The 16,144-nt window shown below is 43.8% G+C and overlaps 1 protein-coding gene across 1 annotated transcript in view; it reads right to left on the bottom strand.

Moving 5' to 3' along the window:
* Positions 1–16,144, bottom strand: part of FANCD2 (FA complementation group D2) — a 34,159-nt gene that overhangs the window by 4,728 nt on the left and 13,287 nt on the right. The window contains exons 18-37 of the mRNA XM_059480190.1: positions 15,326–15,435; positions 14,722–14,782; positions 13,909–14,034; positions 12,995–13,068; positions 12,766–12,906; positions 11,699–11,799; positions 11,281–11,396; positions 10,488–10,596; positions 9,891–9,989; positions 8,913–9,022; positions 8,563–8,709; positions 7,346–7,462; positions 6,395–6,523; positions 6,080–6,195; positions 4,463–4,576; positions 3,782–3,909; positions 2,484–2,583; positions 1,749–1,871; positions 911–1,004; positions 288–359 (exon numbers count right to left, since the gene is read on the bottom strand). Coding sequence (XP_059336173.1) covers positions 288–359; positions 911–1,004; positions 1,749–1,871; positions 2,484–2,583; positions 3,782–3,909; positions 4,463–4,576; positions 6,080–6,195; positions 6,395–6,523; positions 7,346–7,462; positions 8,563–8,709; positions 8,913–9,022; positions 9,891–9,989; positions 10,488–10,596; positions 11,281–11,396; positions 11,699–11,799; positions 12,766–12,906; positions 12,995–13,068; positions 13,909–14,034; positions 14,722–14,782; positions 15,326–15,435 — 2,187 coding nt within the window. The remainder of the gene's footprint in view (positions 1–287; positions 360–910; positions 1,005–1,748; positions 1,872–2,483; positions 2,584–3,781; positions 3,910–4,462; positions 4,577–6,079; positions 6,196–6,394; positions 6,524–7,345; positions 7,463–8,562; positions 8,710–8,912; positions 9,023–9,890; positions 9,990–10,487; positions 10,597–11,280; positions 11,397–11,698; positions 11,800–12,765; positions 12,907–12,994; positions 13,069–13,908; positions 14,035–14,721; positions 14,783–15,325; positions 15,436–16,144) is intronic.

The raw sequence follows: 16,144 nt of genomic DNA on the forward strand, positions 1-16,144 counted from the left end.
CAGATATGTAAAAATAAACAGTAATGATCAACCTAAGCAAGGAGAGAAGTGGAGCTGTACCTATCACCTTCTGGCCCAAACAGCATCACACTCAAGAGACACTGGATGAACCAGAAGGGGATATTTCGTCCAGTGGGACAGGGCACAGATTATAACTGGCTTTATAATGGCTGGCTCCAGGTTGTTCCACAGTCACACTTTGTTTTTCCCCAGTGCTCCTGAGCCTGGGAACACCAGGCCTCACTGAGAATTTGGGGGCAAAGGCAGAAAACCAGCCAGAAGCTCACCTTGACCAAGTTAATGAGGATGTGGAAGTTCCGCACAGCGATGTTCCAGCGCAGCAGCTTCTCCAGCTGCACCTATGGGATGCAAGGGGACAAGAACCCAGGAGGCTGCATTTCCTCTCACTGCTGGATGTGCTTTCAGCATTTGCTGTACACAAAGCACTGTTGTTGTTGAAGACAAAGGAACAAAGCTTCACCACAAGTATATTTATCACAGCAGAAACACTCCATAGCAATTCCAGCCTGATCAGTGGCTTTAAGTGCTAGGAGTTAACTTGCTTGCTCTCAGAGCAGCTCTTGGTTGCAAAAAGTTGTTGTCCTCCCACACAGGTGTGCAGATCAACTGCACAGTTAAGTATTTTGCTGATTAATGCCTATTTTCTGGTTGCAGCTTCTGCTGGATTTACTAGATTTTTGACATGGTGCAAACCAGGAAAAAAAGATGTTACTTATATGTTACCCTGCATATCAATGTCAATATACACTGATGAAGGAAGGTGTCTGACTGCATTTCCTAGACAAAGTTCAGAAGTAAATTCCTTTCCAGTTTATACATCTTTATTGTACTGTCCAGTTTAACCTAGGTTTTCTTCCCCTTACAGAGTCCAGTGTATTGATATTCCTACCTCACTTGAGTCTGATGGTTTCCCAGCTGGGATGCTTTTCACTGAGCTCTCCAGCTGAGCCATCATTACTCTGAAGAAAACTGGGAATGTCTGCCTATGGAGAAAATGAAAAAAACTTCAAGTCAGCTCTGGGCATTTTGATAGGCTGTTTGTGACCAAAATGATGCAGAAAAGTCAAAGGTTGCCCAGCTGGGCATCCTTCTCAGTAGGAAATCACAGAAGATTGGCCCTAGGACTCATAAACAGGTACAGCCCAGCCCAATTGCCCAGACAGATGAAGAATCCTGGGAAGTCACTAGCACTTCCTTAGTGTGAATGACACTTAGACACCACCACTTCCTTGTAGCTGTAGGGGTGCACAGTGGAAGGATTGCAACTCTCAGCATAAGATAATTTTGGAAGTTTCAGAGTGCAGGAACTTTCTTCACCCCTGCTTCCAAATTCCCAGGCTAGGGCAGAAGCACCCTGAGTGTGTTTTTGCACACTGCATATCTGCCCAGATTGCCTACAGCCATCTCAGGCCTCTAAGGCTGACTTTTGGAGTGCTTTATACCACAGAGACAACACTGATGACAGACAGCAGTTCATTCTCCAGTTAAAATGGCTCACAGAAATAAACTCAGCATCATGTTAAGCACAGGACATTCCACTCTGGCATACAGCTACCCCATGCTACCTGTTGCATAGTGCCAAAACAATGTTTACAAGTGTCCAGAGTAGCCATCACAGTACCAACATGAAATTACAATAGGCCACAAAATAAGAAAACTACATATTTAAAAGCAGAAATTATCATTATATATATCATAGAATTCAAAGTTTCTATTGCTACAATTACCTGCTTAGGGTAGGATAAGTAGAAGAACATGCATCTTTGGGAGAGTTCATCAGTTCAGCAACACCAACACTGGAGATTTCCTCTATGGCTTTCAGGATGTTATCTGTGTGCTCCAGGTAGACACTAAATCCAAAACCAACATAGCTGATCAGTAGATACCTCACAGAATGACACAACAAGGCCTTGAACACTGCCCTACCTGAAACATGTGGCCTAAAACTGTCAAGCTTTTCCCTGGCAAAAGCAATCACATGCAGGAAACCCAAAGCACTACTTAGAACTGAATTGCCCTTTCTGAGAGAGAACACCCAATCAGTATGGGTGACACTTAAATGGCTGTCTGCTGTGGGCAACCTGGATCAGGAACAAGCCAACAAAGCCTTCTACAGACAGCCAGGAGTACCCCCATGATCCTCATGGCAAACTAACCACCATGACACTTGCTGGAAGGACAGCCCAGCAGGGCATAAGCAATCCAGGAGTCTCCTGGAGGCCATTGATGAGAACTTCCTGGCACAAGTGACAGAGGACCTGATGAGGAAAGGTGCTCAGCTGGACCTCAGACTTCAAACCATGAAAGAAAGTGTGCTTTAGAAACAGTGCAGAAACAGGGCTTCAGGCCAAGCTGTGCAAGCATGAGGCTTGTGATTCAGAGGGGCCATTCCTCTGTAGCAACAGTAATCACTAAAAAAATAGAGTGTCTTGGTGTGCCTGAGAGAATGGTTTGAGCCTTACCAGAGCAGGGTGTGCAGGGCACTGTTGAACTGGCTGCCCTTCTCTCTGTCTCCACTGGGCTTCACCCAGGACTGGCAGAGGAACTGCTTTGCTAGAGAAGCTGGGAAACATAAGGGACAACTTAGTGAAAGAAAAATATTAGTAAAAAAAATCCTTCTTCCATATAAAATCTGCATATTCAAATGATTTTTGAAAGATCACAGTATCACTGCCCCTCATGTGCCTGACCTTTCTAAGTCAGAATGCATTTTCCCTAAAAAGCTGCAAGGCCACAAGGACATTTATCATGATAACAAAGTATCTGCACAACCAGCATGTTCCTGGTCTGGAATACCTGCTCACATCAGAACCATCATCCACCTCTGGCCACTTCTGACAAACTTAAGTTAAATCTTACTTGTTTGGCAGCTCCTACAGTGTGCCATCTATTTGTTTTTAATTAGGCCATGTGCAACCCTTAGGGTATCCATCTCCAGAAATGGAGTTCCAATAACAAGTGACTTGACCTTTTGGCCACAGCACTATAGTAATAAATGTGAACAGACAAGTTTAAAATCTACAGATTTCTGAAATCAAAACTGCTAACAAACCTGCTTGTCTCTTGCAGAAATGTTTAAAACCAGAAAATGATTAGTTAAAATAGGTTATTGCCTGCCACACTCAGTCATTCTCCCAATGTGGGACTGTTTAAAATAGCAAAATTGTCTTTAAGGAGGGAAGTTACAATTCTGTGTGGCTATGGGGATTGGAGAAGGATAAATTCTAGAGGTGTATTAGTATGACAAGGAATGGCTGAGGGAGGCAAGTGCCTGGAGTCTTTATTTCAATGTGTGCTGAAGTGGAGATCAAGTAGTTTTCTTGTATATTCCCTGTAACCATGTCTATCCTTTATCTGCTATTTATTTTATGTAATGGGTCCTAATCTATGCGAGAAGCTTTCTTAACTGAAAACATTTGTTGCATGGGGTTAAGAATTTTTTCCTCTCTCTGCCCTGGAGTAACAGCTGTATTTGCAGCTCATTTCAATAAATTTTGGAAACAAGCTGTCACAGACATCTGTACTTAGAGTAAGAAGTTACATCAGATCAGGTCTGCAATCACTCACCTCCATAACCAGCGATTAAACTGGTACCAACACTGAGCAGCAGAGGGTCCAATATATTTACTGCTGTTGCCTTTATTAATGGCTAGGACTGTTCACCCAGTAAGATTACCAGGATGTGAAAGGGAAATCTCTCCCTTAAAAGGCAAAGACCACACAAAAACTCATCTGAGATGAGTGACTCTTCACACATTACCCATTTTCTCCCTCTTCCAGCCAGACATGGGTTTCTCAGCAATGGCAATCAGGAGCTGAGTGAGGATATAGGCACAGTGGAAGCTGGGAACACTCTGCTGGAAATTCAGGAGGTATTGAAAACTCTCACTGGGGATGAAAGGAAAGGGAAAAGGTAAAAAAAGTGCAGACAGGGTAATGTGTCAGACACACACAAATAAAAAGGAAGCATTAGACTATCTCAGATCCAAGGTCTCCATATCCCAGTGTTTTGTCTCTGGCAGTGCCCTTCTGAAGAAGGGGTGATCAGCCAGTAATACATAGGAGTTCAATCACTGAAAAATTCTCTCAAGCCCCAGCCACTCAGAGTCTAGCAACAGCTTTATATACTGCTTTTGCCTAGTGAACCTGTAAGCATTTTAACTCTGCAGAACATAGCCATTCCTTCTGGGAATCCTACTAATCTCCTTGTCTCAACAGCATACAAACGAATGAAATTCACAGATTCATGCATATTTTACATTTTTTAATCCTTTAACGAGGTTTGACTACACTGCCATTCATTTAAACACAAAGCTCTGTTTGAAGTGAGTGTAGTCTCTATGACAGCTCCCAAATACACATTTGCCCATAATGCCCACACAAAACAGAGAAAAATCCCTGAAATTTGTTCATTTCAAACAGTGTGAAATATAGATTCTACCTTATCAGTTCCTCAAGAAGAAGAAACTCTGTCTCTCCTGGCTTTAGTCTGTCTGCAAGCACCTGGAGAGCTGACCTCAGTAAGTCAGTATTTTCATGCTGAGAAAAACCATTCCTGAGGGGGGAAAAAAATCCAGTTCATCATCAGAACAGAAGAGATATCAGATGCAAATGCATATCTAAGCCTATTTGGCAAGGTGAAAAATAGAGAAGCTGGATACTCAAGGTAAGTCCTGCAATATGAGTTATAAAGTGACACAAAAAATTGAAAAATCAATGACAATGGAAAGCATTGAGCACAAACAATATCAATTTTTCAGTTAGACTGCAGATCTAGCTTGGTGAGGAGAGGCCATTTCCCAGAAGTGGAGGTCCATATATACTAAACCAATGCTATGCAGACCTAAACCACAGGATGTATAATGATAGTGGCTGTACAATGCAGTGACCATGGGTGGTCACCTCCTGAGCAGCTGGTAGGAGCCTTACAGGGGGAAAACTCTAGAGATCTTCATTATTTCTCTGAACTCCCAGTGTCTGTGAGGATATCTATGCTAGAAATAATCAAATACATCCACATGCCAGTTCTATAGACTGAACAGGTAGACTTGATAATGATAATGATCAAGTGCACCTGTACCACAAAATCTAATTAACCATTGGTAATGTAAGAGGCCTTGACTAAACAAATGTAAAAAGAGCTGAAATTTGGTTGTTGAACTTCAGTGGCTGGACAGCTCATTCCAATATATAAGGCTGTCTGACCTGCAGCAAAACAGATTTTATACTGGACAGCAAAACTGATCTTGGATTGTCTGGTACAAAACTGACCAGGTTCTCTGATTTACAAAATAGATGAACTCAGGAACAACCAACATTCACACTGGCTAAAGAGGGAATGACAAATCTGGGAATGGTCAGGAGTGGATCAGGGGCCCTCAGTCTCCAGTAGAGATCAACAGGAGACAAACCTCAGACATCTTTTTATGCAGTTACTGCTGTTCATGAAGTACAACAAAGGTAAAATGTTTTCCACAAGCAAATCCAAATTGGGGTTTAGAAAAAAATTTTTATTATACTATCCTGGATTATGGTAGCAGATGCAGAAGTCTGCAGAATGCACAAGCATTTCTGAGTTGGATATTTATGAGTTCAGCTTGAATGCATCAACAGTGTTGGCTTTTTGCCAGTGAAATACACATTCATCCTTTCTCATTGGCAAAAGAAATTCTTCCATCACTCAGGATTCAGGCAGTGACAATTTAGCAAAGGATAAGGGGAAGGAAATGGGAAAGGATGGGTAAGAAAATCCAAGATCCCTAGGTAGACTGGAAATTGCTCAGCTAGGTGTGCCAGTGTGCCCCTTATGCTGACCTTGACCCAAAAGCCAGATTGAATTCTACCCAGCCAGTGCTTCATCACCTACAGCTTGAGCACTGCTCAGAATCAGGCAATGAAGCCTGGCTTAACTAAGAAGTGCTTAGAAGCCTCCACCCACTGCAGTGGGTTGTTTTTCATGGCTGACAGGCCTTTGGCAGGGTGCAAACACTTTAAAGAAAAGAAACAAGGAGAAGAAGCAATAAATGGATACAACTATGGACTTTTATTTTAAACTCACCAAGCAAATAAGGAGCAAAAAGTCAGTAAGAGCAGTTGGTAGCAGGAGGACATCAGCTGGTGCTCCTGGATGTTTTCTCCTGGTTCACCTTCTGCACCCTGATTTTGTACAGCTGTCTTTAATACAAATCAAATAATCCATTAAACACTATTCCAAATAAAGATAATGGCACAAGAATCCATTCCCATAAATTCCACATTAAAAAAACCTGAAGAAAACAAAGTGACTCTTTTACCCCTCAAACCAAATTAAAAGTATCTTTACAGGAGACAAAACTTTAGGGTTTTTTTAGTCAAAAAACTGCTGTCAACTAACCTGGAAGTAGTTATGCATGTTCTCCATGTGCTTACACAATGGCTTGAGTAGATCAACCACACACATGGCAACTTCCTTGGGAGATCTCTGACACAGATGGGAAAAGCCAATATCCTTGTTGCCTCTCTCCTGCAGCAAACACAAAAGATAAAAGTTGCTTCATTAGTCTCTCTTGAGAATAACTTCAATTGTTACATCTCAGATGCTGCCAAGCAGTGCAATCCCTCATGCCATACAGGGTCAGGAAGGGTCACAGGGTAGGAAAGTTGGCTTCTACTGAACCAGCACCACCAACTCACACAAATGGATAACATTTGACTAAAAGGATAAAACTGATCTGACACACAGCTCTCTTACAGAATCATTTAGGTTGGATCAGAGAATCCAACACTTTACTCAAACACTAAGAGAAGACAGTCTCTGCATGTGGGAATTAAGATAGGTAGAAAGACAAGGAGCAAGAACAACGACTATGAAAAGCCCAGCCAATTGCAGTGCATTTCTCAGTTTAATGCAGTGGGACATGCATTTACTTTCCTCCTGAAGGCATCAGCAAGGAGTTTCTGCACTCAGGGGGGTTTCTAATGCAGAAAAAGCAGAAACACGGATGCAGCAGCTTCTGCTGTCTGCTGCAGCCATCTGGCCTGGCTAAATTTGAGCAGCACAGCCAGTGTCCCCAGGGAGGGCTAGGAAAAGGGTCACCTGAGTTTTGAGGCTACAAGACTGCCTCAGTTAAATACCCTTTCCTGAGACATGCAGAGAACCAGAGGCTGCAAACACTTCAGCAAGAGCTGTGTACACAAGACTTTTGAAAAAGTGCTGCTCTGGCACGCAGCTGGGTGTCACACTTCCATTTAACTAACAAGCGAAGTCATTCTGAAAAACATTTCTCAGGAAGCCCCTGATGTGCTGTGCCTCAGCCCAGGACCCACAGCCTGCTGCTGCTCTTGCCTTTGGAAAGGGCACCCTCCTTGTGGAGCCCGAGGGCAGCACATGTTCCAGCTTCCAGCACAGGTCATCCAGAAGGAAGCAAAGCTCAGCAGGCCCCAGCTGCACAACTTCACGAGCCTGCAATTAAAAGAACAGTCAGTCCCAGGACCCAGATGTAACTGTAGTGCCTTGAAGCTCAAGTTTACCCTGTTTCCAGTCATGACTCCTGGACTAGGTTAACCTCAGGAGGGACTTATTTGGTAGATGCTTGGTTTTATGCTCCCCCATGGCAGGGATGGGGCATTGGCTCTGGTTACTCAAAGCATGAAGCCATCCTGATGCTGTAAACAGCTGAGGCAATGTCAGTACAACTTAACAACTGAGAAAGAACAGATTTATATACATTGACATTGAAATAAGCTTCTAAAGATAAAAAGAGGTTTAAGCCCAGAGAGTCACAGAATTCACCAACTGAATAACAGGCAAGAAGTATTTTGAAATAATGCCACATAGCCCAAGAGACTTGTCAAACAGCCTTCCAGCTGGCCTGTGACCTGCATGCACAGAGACAGCTGTCTGCAGGGACAGACCAGGCTGTGCTACAGCCTGCCATGGCCTTCTCCCATCTCATGCATTTACTGACAAAAGGAGACTCCAGATGGAGTCAGCCTGCCTACAACAAAATTAAGCACATCTATTTTCCACAGCCATAGCAATACAGTTTTTACAAGCTCCCAGATGATACACAGCACCCTGCTCACTGAGAGCACCTCCATGACTCCAGTCCAACATTTGTGCTGTTCATGATTTCCTCATGCCTTGAGACATTTGAGTTTTTGCAATACAGGCTTTACTTTATGTCATAGATTCTTTTTGACAGGCAATACTTAGTGTATTTACCACCCTGTATCTTACCTGTGGTCAGTATTAAAGCCCCTTTCTTTCCATTAGGTCTATACATGTTGTACAGTCTCTTTCACCTTTTATGCAATGTTTATATTAGTTTGTTATTAACATTACTATATGACATATCTGTTCTTCTCAGGAAAGTCTCTTTTTCTCAGTGCCTTGAAGTACTTGGGGCCAAATGCTCTCCTGGTCCCCAGCTCACAGCCCTGGGCCAACACATCTTAGCACCAGCCTGTTGTGCACTTCAGTGGAACAGGAAGGGCCAAGGTCCCTGAGAGAGGCCATTCCACAAAGCCTCATCAGTGTGGGCTTCAGGCTGCTCCACTCACCTCTGTGTGCATCTCTGTGTCCAGCACAGACTTTGTGAGCAGCCCACAGTGCAGCACAGTGAACACCTCGAGGTCCAGCTCTCGGAAGTACGGGCGGTAGCTCTGCAGCTGGGCCAGAGGATTTCCTGCCTCTCTGTCAGCAGCACTCTGAAAAGAAAATTGCAGGAGAATGGGCACTGCAGGGATAATTTACAAAATTAAGATGGGAGGCAGGTGCCAGCAAGCAGAACCGAACCGCTGACTGTGATTAACTTTGGAAGGAACAACCCCTCTCTCAAAGTTTTTGTTTTTGCTTCCATGGCATCTTCCCTGTTCTGGCTTCCTTGCAGTGCCCAGGGCTGCACACCTACCTTGTCCAGCTCAGAGAGCTCAGTATCAGGCTGGATTCCCTCAGAACTGTCTTCTGCTTGAGAACGATCTGCAGAGCCAGCTTTGCTGCCATCAGCCTTCTTTTTCCTTCCTTAAACACAAAAGCAACTTCAGACTCAAAGGTTGCACACTGTGCTCAACACTAGGAGCACTTGAATCAGCACAAAGAAAACATGGAGCACAGGTCCATAGATTAAGTGCTCCTTCAAAATACAGTATCTAAAGTGATGGATTCTCCTCTTGCCAAAACTTTCCTTCTGCCTCCAACATGCTCCTACATAACATGCCCAGACCCTGCACAATGGGTTTGGCACAGGAGGGAAAGGCTGTTCTCATTGAATGGAATGTGAATTTTTGTCCACTTTGGCTTAAGGCAGACATGTTCCCAGGAAATGCTAATCTAAACTAGAAATAAATCTAATCTAGAAACAGAACTAGAGACAGGAAAAACAAAGCAAATCTGATTCAGCTTGAAAACTGAGAGGGAAGTTCTGTCTTCTCTGTGGGAGCTAGCAATGGGAAAGGATGAAGGAAAGATTTCCTTGTGCAGCAGAGCCATGCCAAGGTTCCCAGAACATTGGTAAGGTACAGCCTAAAGCTCAGGGGTTTACAAGGCAGCTCAAGCCACAGATTCAGTACCAGGTGATGCCACAAACCCATCAAAGACAGAACTTGCTGCTGCAGCAGCAGAAAGTACTTTGGCATGTGAAAGCAATCAATGAAAGCCCTGGATTTTCACTGTTAAATGCAGCAGCTCTCCCAAGGAGACAGACTATCCAACACCTATTTGGTGTAGGTTATTTTTCCATCTCCACTTCAGCTGCAACAGGAGTTGATGAGGTAAAATTTCCAGCTAGATGGACTTTGCCAAAAATTTAGTGCTTTAGGCACACACAAGTGCTATCTGCTAGCCAACCCCCATCACATCTGTTTGCTTAAACATTTTAAATCGTCTTTACCACCTCTTTTCCTGGCTGGACCAGCAGCATTCATGGATGGTGCAGCCTCCAGGGCCTCAGAGTCAAAAGTAGCTGGTGGTGGGACATAGCCAGGGGTTGCTGAAAGAGCCAAAATGTAGAAAATTGGGTTAATTCAACTCCTGAATGACAACATACAGGCCAGATACATATCTAAAGGAAGTATCATAAATTTCACTGTCCTGGGGAAAGTGTGGAGTGGTGAGGTAAGTGTAAGAATTTACCTGCAAACGAGCAGTGAGCTGAAATAGCAGTGAGTGGGAAGCAGTGGAGCAGATCAGAGTGCCTGGGATCTGGGCAGGCTACTAGGAGATGGACAAGGTGTGTCTTGGGGGATCTGCTTGGGGGATCTGCTAAAGTTTGTGTGCTTGTGACTCTAGAATGTGTAATTTGTGTGCTCCTCACTGAGAAAACGATTAAGAAGAGCAGTTTGGATTTGGACAAATTGAAAATTATAGCTGCCCATGCACAAACTTTTAAAACTGTAAAACTGCAGTGTGTGTTACCATTTGTTTCCTCCATTGATGTCTAAGGCAACCCCTGGTACAGGCCCAGAATGTACAAATGTTTCATACTCACCTGCCAAGCATTTTCCCAGCACATTCTGCAGCTCTGTGATGTTCTGTAATCGAGTTAAAACTTTCCCTTTCATCTCAGCATCCTGTTGCTGGCAGAAGGCATTTACAACCTAGAGACACAAACCAAGCTCACTCAATCAGGGAGATTTGTACCCACTTTGCTTCTTTTTCTTTTCTGAATAACATTCTCAAGTTCTGAATAAATACACAACACAGCACAGGTGGCCTGTGTGACCAGGTTCACACTGCATGAACAAAGCTCTTCAGAAGTCCATAAGAACATGGATACAATTGGTGCAATCTAAAAAAAGCAAGAGGACAACACCTATAGATAAAATATTAATTGAACAAGAGGAATTAGCAGACAGCACATTGTCAGGTTCTGTGATACCTGTGGCTCTGGAGATCCCTTGGCACTTCCTAGGTCTGCCAGGAAAGAGGCAGTCCTGGGAGGGGAGCAGAAGGACCGGGAATGTGGAATTGCACCAAATCTGCCCTTCTCATGTTATGAGAATAACCGCAGCAGGAAAAATCCCACTGACCAATACATTGTCCAAATCTGCATGAAGGCACTGCATTTTACTCTTCAGAGGTATAGAACAGAGAGTACAGAGCACTCCAAGAAAGGGAATTTACAGCCTCTCTGAAAGTGGAGCAGCACAACCTTTCTGTCAGGTAAAAGACCACAACATTCCCTCCCCCTCCACTTTCCCCTTTCCTGGCTGACCAACCCCTGCCCTCCTGGGCTTCCCTCATCCCTCCACCCCAGAAGCTGCAGACAAAGCTCTACTCACTTCCCGGAACCAGTTGAGAGCATAGAACAGGAGTGAGCACAGAAATTCACGCTCCTGCTTGGACAGAGAGTCCAGCTTCCCTTCAACCTCCAGGTCAGTCAGGTACACGGGACAACCTGGCACAGAGCAAGAAAAGTATAGGTAGGACTGTGTGCTACCCATGCTTTGGTTTTTGCATTTACCAGGCCTCTTACCACAGCCTGCCCCAATTCCAGTGGCTGTTTGGAGTAAGGCCCATCAGCCACTCCATCCCCAGACACAGCAACTGTCTCCCTGCCTCCCTTCCACTTTGTGGGCACAGAGCATCTCAGCCTCCTCACAAAATGCACAACCCCTCCTGCAGCTGGAGGAATCTGTGCAGATCTGGCACAGGAGCAAGGCAGGCAGCCAGGCTCTGTAAAAAGTGTATTTCCTATACCTAGTAAGGCATCAATCTCCTCCAGGCTTCCACTGTTCTGCTCTGCAGTGTAGAGCCTCAGCAAGCGGAAACAGGGTGAGAGACACAGGGGTGACACTGCCCTGGGGGAAAAAAGAAATGGAGTGAGTCTGATGTTTTATATAACTCCAGAATGCCCATCACTTTTCAACTATGTCCTGCGTCCTTCCCAGGCTACCTTGCCTATGCCTTCTATTTTGCTTCTTGCAAGTCCCAGCAACACAGAACAGAAATGCACCATGTTGGTTAGAAAAAAACTCCCACAAATAAATAACTGGTGATTACCAGTTTTCTGGAAAAGCATGTAAGAGCATAAAAATGGCTGCAATGAACAAAAAATGGGGTCAGATTTACTTCTGGTGGAAATCAAAAGTTGAGTAACTCAGAAGGAACTCTAAGAAATTAGAGTTGTGTGCACAACACAGTTATAAGCAGTGGAGAAACCTTCTTCAATGTTTCAGTGTGCCACTGCTCCAGTTCTGAGTGATTAAAATTAACATTTTTCCAGAGATGCATGCAAAGTAGCTATATTTTCTCTCATTTTAAAATGATCATGTCTTTTTTAAAGAACAATTAAAATCTCAACAAAATCTTATGACAACAAATTACAAACTATGTGCATACAATAAAAAAAAAGAGAGCCCTTTATAACCTTAACAAGTCTATGACTCTTATGATTCTTTTAACTTTGGCATGCTCCTGTTTACTTAAGAGTTTTTTACATCTTAGAGGCTTCCTGTTCCATTTGCCAAAGACAATGCCCTGATTCTTGAGTTGAATTTCATTTTTGGCTGCATGTTTGTGGGTTTAGCACTGTCTGTCACCATGACACACCCAAGATTACCTAAACAGCCCAAGCCAGAACAGACTGCCAGCTCCCAACCAGACTATGCCTCTAAACCTATCTGAGTATGTTTAACATCAAAAGAAGGAGAAGAACACTGGAAATTGGTAAATTCTCTGACCAGCTCCTTATCAGACACCTGAAGGGCACAAATGGAAACCCTTCCTTCACCTTTGCAGCCATCCCACAGATAAGGGTCAAATACCTTTTACTCTGGTTATTTGCTCCAGCAGTGACCCTGCCAAGCTCACTCTGTGACACCAATGGCAAGAGGTTAATGGCAATTGCATCCTGACTTTGATCTTCATCCAGATTGTACAAGGACTTCACTGGGAACAAGAATGAACTGCAAGGAAAGACAGACAACATCTTGTTGGTGACTTCAGTTCTCAGTGACAGAAACATTACCCATGCTTTATTTGTGATTAGCATACCCATGCACTGAGGGGCTGAGATCCACCACAAAGTCACTGGGAAAATCCTCCACCAAACTCTTCCCAAACTCATCCTGTTATAAAAAAAGGAAAAGAAAACTTGCTCAGCAAAGGGGCTCAGTGAAGAAAGCTCCAGCAGCAGCAGTGGAAGATGCAGAAGATAAGGCCAAGCAAAAGTATCCTGGAACCATCACAGTAATGAAGCCCCATGGCCTGCAAGGAGAGCCAAGGGCTGCCTTTAGAGACAGAGCCAGGAAACATTGCTAAGTGTGCACAACCAATTTCTTCCCTGCTCTTTGGATGTGGGCTTGACTACAAGTTCCAGAGTGATGCAGAGACACAGAGCAGCTGGCTGGAAGAGGAAAGCAGCCCACATGTAAAAGGAGCTCCCAGCAGGAAGAAAGAGTTGTCCAGAGGCCTTGACAAAACTCTTCCTATCACCATAAATACCATTTATTTATTCAATTATTACCATTAATGACTGTGGCTCTTCCAAGATCTTAGGGATCAGATAGTCTTAATAGTCTGACCCAGAAACCAATTCCCATACTAAGCTTAAAGTTCTTTCAAATTCTATTTTTGTCTATGAATAGGAACAGCACGCTCTCAGAAATGTCACTTAGTTTCCTTTAAAAGGCTTACCCTTGTCATGTAAAATTGTCATGTAAAATTTCACAAAAAAGAAGCTGTTAAAGCACATGAGCACATTCCTGTTAATGAGGAATCTGCCACAATCAAAAAAAGCCCAGAGAGCTGAATGAGGATTTTGTATCTGACCAACCTCTCACAGAACAAAACAAGTTCCCAGCTAGAGTGAAATCCTCAAATTGACTCTATTTTGCCAATGTTTGAAAACTAACATTTTCCTGAAGAATTCATGTAAGTGATTAAGTTCAAAATGCTCTGCAACATACTAGGAGCTGCAAGTCCAAATTGCCCTTCTGCTTCTCAATCAAACTGGCAAATTCATCGTAGTACAGAGCCAAGACCTCTGGTGTTTGCTCACAGCAGAAACCCACAAGGTCCAGCAGGGTAGACAGCTGAAAGGAGAGAAAACAGTGCAGAAATGGGTAAGGTAAACGGATCCAGTTCAAGTTTTTACCTTCAGTCCTTTTTACATTAATTTACTGTGAGGCATATTCAAAGCTTCATCTCTAGAGTAACAACCCATGGTGAATATTCTCGAATAGACACAGACTTAAGAAGGAACATGGGCCTTTTAGTGTCCTCTGTCATGAAATAACAGAAGAGTCTGCCCAGGATCACTCTTAAATAGACTGTCAGCAGAGAAGAAGGCTCTTTAACAGAACCTAAGGAAAAAGGCTGCTAGGCCAATCCTGTGGAACAGAACTTCTTTGTCTGGATGGCAGGAAAGGCACAGCTACCAAAGCTGAGAGGATGGCCATGGTCACCCTTGGCTCCCTGAAGCAGATTGTCCTGCTTCTTTCCTTTGTATTTGAAATAACAACTGGACAGAAGACTTTCACTAAATGGCTGCAGTGCTGCTTGTTCTGGTGTAGCAGAGGCAACACCAGCAGGCACCTTTGTTTCTCCAAAACCATTTTTAATAGACTCTTGGCTCTGCAGTCAATGTACAAGAATCCCAGGCTCAGGAAAGCCAACTCCCAGACCCACAGAGTTTTTCAGCTAAGACTGCATTTCCAGTCACCCCTCCTTGCTGACCATGTCCTCCCTGTGTCCCACACTGCCATGTTCCTGGCACTCACCTGGTCATCACGCTCACTGTTCAGCTCTGGTCTCTCCAGTGAAGCAGCATCTCCTTCACTCCTGGAAGCAATTGATAAATTTGCTGTTGTGGCACAGGACTCAAGAGACAGCAAAACCCATCACACACACAAGGTTCTCTCTCCAGAAATCAGAGAATTAGACAATAAAAAGATTTCTTTGGAACACATTAGGAAAACACCTGGTGCTGTTTGGGACTTCTTCTCTTTTAGACTTCCCTGGACTCAAACACAGAGCACCTCAGGTTATTCAGCCTAGAGGCATAAGCTGATCTGTAGTCAGTCTCCCAGTGCTCTATTTTTTTCCAAGCAACAGGTTGTGCAGTGTGGTCAAGGGATCCACAAATAGGCATTAACAAGGAATATGGGATGCCTTTCAGAGCAGCAGCAGGTGAGCAGCACAGGCTGAAATATCAAACTGCACAGGCTGAAATATCAAACACCACAGTATGCAGAAGAGAGTTTTAAGATCCTGGATTTGCCCAAGATGTGCCTGAACTCAAAGGCAATGCCCTCCTGTCTTTGTTTCACTCCAGGCCTGAACTGAAAGCCATGCTCAATTCATCTTCGCTACATTTTCTCTCACCTTTTTAATGCCACACTGCCTATCATGGAAACAGCACCAATAATCCCCATTTGTTTGTGGTTGGGAACTGTGCTGGAGAGCCATTTCCTGATCACCATGTGCATATCATCCTGAAAAGAGACACAGATCATGTCACCACAGAGCTACCTGTGTCCATCACTCCCAGTTCTATTGGCATCTTCACTTAATGTCATCTCCAAGGGCTACAGAGGGATGGTGTACAAGGACTTTTGCTTAAGGAATGCACATTCTGACATTTCATTTATTATGAAAATACTGGTCCCAACTCCAAGTAAGGTTGTAAGCAGCATTAAAAGTGATTTGGTTTGACTTTGCTGTAACTACTACAAAGAACTACAACACAGACACAATTGCTCCAGATTTCAACCATAATTAATAGGAGAATATGTTAAAAGACAAATGGTCTTGGAGCCTGTCACATCCAAAGAGCAGCTGCAGAGCTGCACTCCAAAACACTGTCAGCTTCAGGAGGCTGAGGGATGGAGCAGTTTGTGGTGAAGGTCCAAAGAGAATCTGTGCAGTGCAAGGAAAAATTCCTTATCTGCCTGCAGAGATCCTCATGTCTAAGAGGCATCAGCTTAGAAGAAAAGAACACTTAGAGAAGGCAGAGAGGAAGTTGGCTCTCAGGTACTGATTTCTTTAGTGACCTACCCCTGGAGTCTTCAGTAACACTGAGGATAAGAGTCAAACTGCCAACCTTGGATCTCCACAGTTACAAACTCTCAGCTCAAACTAAATTCTAGACACTCCTCCCCTTCTTTTCACAACTTCTGAGGGTGACAGGCAGAACATCCTGAT

Source organism: Ammospiza nelsoni, chromosome 11 (assembly GCF_027579445.1).
Source record: "Ammospiza nelsoni isolate bAmmNel1 chromosome 11, bAmmNel1.pri, whole genome shotgun sequence".
NCBI classification, from domain to species: Eukaryota; Metazoa; Chordata; class Aves; order Passeriformes; family Passerellidae; genus Ammospiza; species Ammospiza nelsoni.